General features: G+C 37.0%; 1 protein-coding gene across 1 annotated transcript; it reads left to right on the forward strand.

Moving 5' to 3' along the window:
- The first annotated feature begins 881 nt into the window (after positions 1–881).
- Positions 882–2,184, forward strand: LOC138338547 (FK506-binding protein 4-like). The gene is made up of 3 exons (XM_069289521.1): positions 882–993; positions 1,055–1,400; positions 1,500–2,184. The coding sequence occupies exons 1-3, from the start codon at positions 882–884 to the stop codon at positions 2,182–2,184; spliced, it is 1,143 nt and encodes a 380-aa protein (XP_069145622.1).
- Positions 2,185–9,440: the final 7,256 nt, after the last annotated feature.

The raw sequence follows: 9,440 nt of genomic DNA on the forward strand, positions 1-9,440 counted from the left end.
TCACTTATCTCTTGGGGCACCAAAAAGCAGAACTCTGTGGCTTTTTCAACTGTTGAAGCTGAATATGTAGCTGCTGCAGCCTGTTGTTCTCAACTGTTGTGGATCAGGAAACAATTAAAAGATTTTGGAATCCACATCAAAGTAATTCCTCTTATGTGTGAAAACACTAGTGCTGTGAGTATGGGAAAGAACCCAGTTCATCATAAGAGAACAAAGCACATTGATGTCAGACATCATTTTTTGAGAGATCATGTTGAGAAGGGTAATATTGTGCTCACATACTGTCCAACGGAGGAACAGATTGCAGACATCTTCACCAAGGCTCTGAGCAAGGATCAATTTGAGAGAAATCGATTAAAGTTGGGGATGTTGATCTCCAAGTGATGCTTTTAGCCTCCAACAGTAAAACTCTTTTGATGGTTAGAATTGCAATGCAGGTATCCTTTGTGTGAATTTTAAATATCTGAACAAGATCACTTTTGTATCTTTCGTAGGTATACTCTCAATAGGGACCTGCTCAGCAAAAGAAGAGACTAGAACAATTAAGGAATGAAGTTAAACTCTATCATGGTACCTGGTACCTGTCCAGGTTAGCATTTTTACATTAAATTTAAACTAAAAATTTGACCATTGAAAATGCCACGTGTCAGTCATCGGTTACTCTGACCGATCAGTCCAATCGTTTCTCCCTCAAACGATGCATCTAATCAAGGACCTGGCACCCTTTCACTTCTTTTAAAAAGGCCTTTTTCTTTTTGGAACTCTCATCTGTCTCTTAACTTTATCTCTCTCTTTTTTATCAAAAGGCTTATCAAATTCAAAGGCAAAATCTTTCTTCTTCTTCCCTTTTCTTTTCAACGAAACCTTCCAGTATCACAAACATGTCTACCTCTTCATCTTCTTCTAAGAAAATGTTGGATGCACTTAGTGAAATTGCGCCACTTGCATTCTATTCTCCAACACCTGTTCAAGCCAGCCTTCCTCCCCCACCCAGTACTCCTCAAAATACTCCGGACAACCCTTTCTTCTCCATCAATTTTAAACACTTCTACAGTACCTGGTCCATGTGAAGACATGTTGCCTGACAACATGTTTGAGGGAGATCTACCAAAACACAGGACTTCCGAGTCTAATATCGTGGCAGCGAGTGAGGAACTCGTGATTGAGAGCCTGGCAATGATGAGAGAAGAGGCCAGAGCAGAACATACTGACGCCCTGGAAGGAGAAGAGGTAAGGCCCTCTCAACCCATTTTCGATAAAACCCCCGATTTAGGGCGGTACTCTTCTTCCTCTTCATCTGAATCTGCAAGTGAGGAAGAACCATTAAAATGGAAGATGGAGAGTCGAAAAGTAAAGGAAAAGGTCGTGGAGGAGCCTCCTAAGAGACGACCTAATACAAGGTCTGCTGCACAAAAATTGATGGTAGATGCCTTGAAGGCAAGCACATGATCTGCTGCTGCAGTCAACAGTGCACGAACCTTCAAGGTATCAAATTTTAGGATACCTAAAGAAAAACTGGTTGAGTTGTCTGGAGAAGAGGTTGAAAAGAAAAATAACAAGAAGAAGTCAGAAAAGAAAAGGGAAAGGGTTACAAAGAAGGTTGAAAAGTCACAGTCCAAAGGGAAGAGATCTGAGAAAAAGAGAAAGCGGACACAGGGACCTGATCCTCAAGCCAGGAAAGTTGAGAATGTCAACTTGCAGGAAATAGTTGACACTCTGAGGAAACAAGCAGTCCTCGCTGGAAGAGTGTTTGATATGGGGATTATTACTCTTCCGGGCATGGATTCTCTGCATGACATGGTGGAGATCAAATCTTGGCTGCACCTGTTCAACAGAAAATCCCCCATCCTCCATGAAGAAGAGGTTCGTGAATTCTATTACAATGTTCAATTCATGGAAGATGGGAGTCTCCTCACACGTGTGAACAATATTGCTATTTCTTTGAATGAGGTGGTGTTGGGGAAAATCCTCAGAGTGCCTACAGAGGGGACCCGGTCCGTGCTGAACAAAAATTGCTCTTCAGAATTTGAATCCCTGATTTCTAAGACTCCCACAACTAAGGTTGCTGGGATCTATAAGAAAATTATGAATAGTGAGTATCAGCTGGTCTTCGAGTTTGTCAACAAGGTGGTTCTTCCTCGTAAGAAAAGAGAACTCTTGCTACTGCTGCTGACTTGTACGTAATGGAGATGCTGTGCAGCTTTGAGGCTCTGAGCCTTCCTAGTCTCATGATTGAACACATTCATAAAATAGTTATTGAGAGGAAATGAGTACATGGAATGGGGTATGGATACTTTCTCACTGAAGTATTCAAGCACTTTCAGATTACTCTTGGTATTGGAAAGGTGGGGACAGTTAAACAAACTATCTCTGAGCATACCTTGTCTGAATGTGAATGTATTGAAGGCAGAGACTTACCAAAAATCGAGATGGCTCAACTTCTTGAGGACCTGGATCAAATTAAACATGAGACTGAAGAACTCACTGTGTTGTTGAGTAGTAAAGAGGCTGAAATTGTTGTACTCAAAGCAGAGCTGCTTACTGCACAGAGTGAGGGACCTGGTTCTTCAGTTGTACAAGCTCTGGAGAAAGAGAACAATGAGTTGAAGGCGAAGATAACTGCCCTGCAAGAAAAGGCCATCAAGGATAATTATGCTGCCAATGCACGACTCACTCTTGTTATCCAGTCCCTATCTCAAACTCCCCCCCATCCTAAATTTTCAATCAATCCTTCCCTGTGTCATTTTCGTTTTGTGGCTGATCATCGTGTTGATGGATTTTTAGTTTGTCTTTAATGTATTTATGTTATAATGGCATGTTGGTTACTTTATTCCTTTGCTGTTCTTCTTATGTTCTTTTGTGATTGCTCTTCCTCTACTATTTGATTGCTTATTAGCTCTGATCTTGCTCAGAATTTATGATTGACTCAATGGTTTACTGCATATCTTTTTTATGATGCCAAAAGGGGGAAGTAAACTGTTAGTAGATAAATAAGGGGGAAGTAATATGTTAGTACCTAAATAAGGGGGAATATACTGTAAGGGGAAATACAATGTCAGGGGGAACAATTATGGTGAAGATCTCAGATCATATCATCGTTTGTCATCATCAAAAAGGGGGAAAATGTTATTTGTAGTTTTGATGATTTGACAAACTTAGGGACCTCATAAAGGTACCGGGTTTTCTACTTGAGTATTGTAGGTGTCTTGTTTGAAGTATTGCAGATGAAACAAACCCAGGGACCTAGTAGAGGTACCAGGCTCTCATGATGATGAGCCAGTCGACTGCCAGCTGGAGACATACAGAAAGTAGGTGCACACTTCACGATGGCGTCAAAAAAGTGTGACCTTTCCAGCCAAAAGCAAAGAAGTTTAGGAAAGTGACTTGCCCATATAAAAGGCATTTTCCTAAACATTTGTTCCTAGTTTTTGCAACTTGATAAAAACTTTTCAAGAACTCTTGCAAAAGCTACACAAAGCAAAGGCAGAATTATTCCAAGAACAACAGCAACATCTGGAGCTTATCATCTAGTTGTTTAGGAATTTATTCTCTTGTTCTTAAATTGTAAACCACTCCTAACTTTATAAAGGAATTGGTGTGTTGTGTTAGAAGTCTAGGTTGTCCAGGTGGGATAGCTTAGTGGGTAGATTGTTTTGCTACTTAGGCTTGTTGAGCAATAGAGGACTATTGCTTAACGGTAATATTAACTCTTTCTTACGTTTGGTGTAATCGTGTTTTGATTTTGCTTTTGAAGATTAGTGAAAACGATTGAAAATCCTGTGAGACAGGTCGTGGTTTTACTCCCTTAAGCAAGGAGGTTTCCACGTAAAATCATTGTGTTGATTTTACTGCATTTTAACTTTCAGGTATTTTCTGAAGTGAAGTAAGGGACCTGGTCCATTACTTATTAAGTGAAGGCATACATTCTATCAAAACATATACAAACAAACCAAATAGATGAACTCCTAACATGTTCATGAATGCCCTCTCACCTTTGTGTTTAGTACAACCTTTTACTCAAGCAATCATATTATAGATGAGGCCTATTTTTCAAACATTTTTACTCACTCTCACAAATGAAATTTTTACTTCTCTTAACACGCCATAAGCTTGACCATAATGTATTTTTACTTTAACCACATATTTCACAAGAAATCAAGAGGACTCTATTTTGGATGTAATGCCGTCTTAGGGTAAGGAAGGGAATGTTTTGGATATATGTTTCGGGTGCCAAAATTTGTTGCTCCAAAATGCACACGTAAGTGGATGTGGTCGCTCAAGTAATATATTTTCTTTTAGAAATGAGTTTTTGTTCCCAAGGAACTTATGATTAACTTTTACTCAATTCCACAAATCGACAAAAAGTAATCTTTTAAAAGAGTTTGATGGCTGTAACATTTACAACTACGATTTATGCAAAAAATAAAAGTAATTAATGTGAATGACTTCAAATTTATGTTTCAAGCAAGTAAAAGAAAATTCTAAGACTGCACCCTGCTTTAAACTTTAGGTATCAAATCTCAGTTACAAGTTTATTTATATGAGTAGGGTCGCTTGACCTCTAGTCGCCTACTCCAATTCACAGTCTAACTACATCGTTGAGCGGGACTATGCAGTTCTAATTGGCGAGCATTTATATTTCATCCCATTTCTAAACCAAGCTAGGTATTTTTCTGGGCGTCACTTCCAAATAGAAATCAACTCAATGGAAGATCAAACTTTTTATATTCTATGATCTATCTGCCTTACCCTCTCTCGATTTCAAGAATAGAAAGGAGATTTATCTCTACGATGGGCACTCAAGAAATACCAAAATAAAAATATAGAAGTAACTTAAAACGATAACATAGAATTAATTCAAAGCCTTCAATATTCAAGAGTCAATCTGTACCTACAGCTCCAAAACAAGGGTGTTTAGCGACTCATAATATTCAAAACCGCAAAGTAAAGTTTTTCATGCAATTTCTAAAATAAAGAAGAGTTAGAAAATCAAAACCTATTAGAAAACTTAAATCTTGCTCTTGCACACCAAAATAATGTCCACCCCCCACAAAATAGCCCTAGGGTGTCTATTTATAGAATTAAGGAAAACTAGAGTCCAAATCTAATCCAAAAAGGAATCCTTTTTAATTAAGTTTTCACTGGGCACTTCGGAACTGGGTTGGGGCGCCGCACAAGGAAGCGCGCCTGGAAAGTGCAGCAGTAGGATGACCCTTGGTGCCTCGTGCCAGGTAGTGCGCCAGGTGAGGGCATCTGTAGTTCATGCTTTGGCGCCCCGCGCCAGGCAGTGCGCCATTCTGCAGTTTGCCTTAGTTTCATTTCGCACTTTCTTGCTTCTCCTTTCTTCAAATCAACTCCATTTTCCTTGAAAGTTGCTGCAACATCTAATCATGTGTTTTAGTGCACAATCATCACAGGTCAAACAAAACAATGTCAACAGTCTCAAGATTATTCTTGAAGTTAATCCTTACATGGTAAGTTATTGGCAACTTTGACTTATAAATATGCCTAAGATCACTAAACAATATTATGAATTTCCTTTGTTGGCATCTTAAGTTACATTTTGTTCATCTAAAGTTACTACCATTTATTTCACAATGTTCTGTAGCTTCTTGCTGGTCAATTCAAATTTATGTAGTATTTGATGGAAGCTTGTTAGTACTGTGGTATCTACCTACTAAGAATTTTAATTTCTCTTTACTTGTTCAATAATCGCAGCTGAAGCAGCAACTTAGTATTCTCCTACGAGCAATTGTAGCATGACACATCAAGACGAGTATGGGATATTGTTGATCCGTAGTTCCACTTACGGTGCAGCAGATTGTTTTTGAGATAGTCGACACGACACAGAAAAATAACTACTCACGCATGGTGTTGATACCAAACAATATTAGTTTACCATGGTTAATGATTCAAATGAGGAGGCAATGTGTAAACACAGAATGACTAATTGTTTTAGTTGATGCTGAGTGTAGGGAAGTACATGTAAAGTTAGCCATTTAATGGGTTAGTCGAACTAGTTTGTGTCCTTTTCAGTAGAGTGTACATATTTGAATGCTATGAGTGTACGGGAATCATCTATCTGAGTGATCTGAGAAGTTGCATTTTCTTGCATATTTTTGTATGTTTGTTTTTGCCTGCAGATGTTTTTTTTGTTTTTGCATGCCCTTAAGATGTGTGTGGTTATCCACATTAGTACTAGTGACAAAATCAAGAATTAAAAACATACTGGCCTTAAAACCACATGTTTTATGGTTTATGGACATTCTAAGGCTAACTATCCTTGAAGTGGAGCAGATAATGCGCAATAGAAAGAAGAATAACCATTGTTTCCGGAGAGAAACATTCAAATATATTTTTATAAGTTTGGATAATGATAAGTTTCACGATGATTACAAAATGGTCCGTATTCTTATGTCATAGAGGATGGTTATAGCTGTGATATATATTATTTAAGTTGATGATTTCCAGGGTGATATGTCAGAGTCTGAGTCGGCTGAAGTTGGTTAACATGAAGCTATATTGGGTTACTGTTGGTGGTCCTCATTATCATGTGTCTATTGATTTGGCCGATGAGAAGTAAGGAAAGCTGGAGCAACCTTGCTACGGAAACAAGACTTCCAGAGTGTTGGGAAGTGATCATTCGGGATGTTGTAGTAATCGGAGAACCTGCACAAATTTATAGGTTACGAAGGTAATTGGGGTCAAAGAGAACTGGGAAAAACTTTACACCATCAGATTTCCTCATGGTAGTTCGAGCTATGTGGTGTCTCCACTGCTTCCGAAGTCAAGTAAAGGGGAAAACTTCACACCATAAGATTCTGATCTTGGTAGTCATCTTCCTTTTTTGCAGTATTTTAATGAAAGAAAGTTATTTCGCTATAGTGCTTGGTGTCTTTCAATCTAAATGGCTTTAGATGTTGTTTCACTTCTCAGGCCTGTGTTTTAAGTTATTTTTCTTGAAACTTCACTCTTTTAAAATATACGGATACATCCTATATACATAGAAATCTCTCCCTCTTAAACACATCACTGATCGATGCTTCAATTCCTATTACTTTTATCTGCAGGAAGGGAATAAAGGAAACAAAAGATTATTGTTGCAAATTGATCAACATGAAAAATTTAAGGATTACATAGTAATGCATTTTTTACAACATTCTTCTTTTTGGCTTGTTGCTCTCGTTTAATGACAATAGTGACTTGCTTAAACAAGGTTGAGTTGCAACTTATTTACTAATCATCTAATAAGTAACAGAATAGTGAGAAATTTAATCAATCTCATTACCTAAAATTGATATAAACCAATAAATTACATATTTGAGTTCCACTAAATGAATTGACGATCATTTTACTGAAAACGCGCAATATAGAGTGGGGGTCCAATGCAATTGTCAAAAACATAGTGCACCACAATAAAATTAGCGCAACCATAAGTCATTAAGCCACCTATAATACTTTTTTGACACCAAAAAAATTTGAATAACCAAAAAAAATAATAATCTAACACTTCCCAAAGCACCCCACAAACTTATGGTTCTAATGCTATAAACCTTAATAGTAAAGTATATGTGTTGTATGATCTAGATTTTGGCTAAGAAAAATCACTTTCCAGTACTATACGACAACTAATGGAAGTCATTTGAAAACTAAATAGAAAAAAAACTTCTTTATAAAACCCATTAAGCGCAAAAGTTTTCTCATTTCAAGCATATCATATAACATTGATTTTCTAACTATGTAGTTGTTGTAAAGATGAGCATATCATATAACATTGATTTTCTAACTATGTAGTTGTTGTAAAGATGAGCATTGGATAGATGTTAAATTACTGTATCGAGCCTTGTAATGGAAATTTTCCGTTGACATAATTATTTTCTCAACCAACAAAATTTTTATGCAATCAGCAAGCATATAAAAATCTTGTTCTATATGAAAAAAAAGATATTTGTACATCACAATGAATAGTAAAAGCCGCTAAAACCCATCCTTCATTGTAAACCAAAATAATTAGTAATGAACTCTTACTTATTATAAATTACACGATTTTCATCATCTATGCTTAATTATGTGTTGCCTTTGATGTTGTTGCATTCTTTCAATGTGCCACAACAAAGGGCCAAACAAGGCTTTCATGGTATTGCGTCAACAAGGCGACCACAATTGGTAACCTCTTGAAATCTCATTGAGTCATCCATTGGATTGCGAATAAAGATATTTGATCCATTCTTATACAAAATATCACCTTCACTTGACATGCAAAAGTGTGGACCAAAGAAACTACACCCAACACACCTAATACGAAACATTTTTTTGTCCAAAACACTTTAACTCCATACTCTTTCATAACCCACACATCTTCATGAGTCATTAGAGTACGACAAATCATAGACAGATCATTTCCTAATACACCAAGGTATGACGTAAAATTAAAATTTCCTTCTCCGTAGCTAGGGTTCTCCATTTCTTCCCATCTCTCATTAGCAAAGTCAACCACAAAGATGACATAATCATTATCATAACCAGATTACTTATTCGTAATAGCCCATGAAGCTTCCTATTCACAAGCATACCCGAGTTATTGAATGGCATGGAAATAAATAACTATACATTTCCAAACATTATAACATGAATTGTCATCATCCACATTTAGAGTGATGTCCCCTACCTTATAATCACCATGAAGCTCATCGTATCCAAAACCATACATATAAAAGGAACCGTTTCTAGAACTACACATTCTCTTGAGCTTCCTAATTGATGGATTCCAGAGAAACAAGTCTCTTAGTTCAATGGTGTTACGTAATGTATATGGATCTCATTCTTGATATTGTACGAATATAGATATATAACATATCTTTAGGATTTACTTTTTATTCTTTCCTTAGTTGACTTCTTATATTATTGTATTTATACATGTTTACCTATTGAATAAAAGACAAGTTGTTCAGTCCAATTCCTTGAACATGGTATCAAAGCGTAAACAGAATTGTGAGACTTGAAGTGGTGGCTGTCGAGCCTCACAACTGGTGGTTGCCGAAATTACCTGCTGCCATATTTCTTGTTCATGAGACTTTAACACTGGTGGTTTGTGGTAGTCTATCTTACTGATTTGGCGTTGCCTAAGATTCCCAATTGATTTATTATGGTTTTATTATCATTGGACCATTTTTTGAAGATTTAACATCAAGATCCATGTTCTGCAGTATTTGTTTTGGTTATACTATAGTTTGAATTGTTTCCTCTGTTGTTGTATGGTTTTGTCTGTTTTGAGCCAGACTACTGTCTGATCTTTGCTGCTGGTTAAAATTTCCTCTCTGTTGCTTGATTGGTTTTCTGTTCAAAGCCTTTGGCTATTCATATTTTAGTTTCTTGTTAGCCAGTGAACTGCTAGGTATTCGGACCATCTAAACTCTGTTTTGGTTTTCTCAATTTGAGTG

Source organism: Solanum lycopersicum, chromosome 9 (genome assembly GCF_036512215.1).
Source record: "Solanum lycopersicum chromosome 9, SLM_r2.1".
Lineage (NCBI taxonomy): Eukaryota > Viridiplantae > Streptophyta > Magnoliopsida > Solanales > Solanaceae > Solanum > Solanum lycopersicum.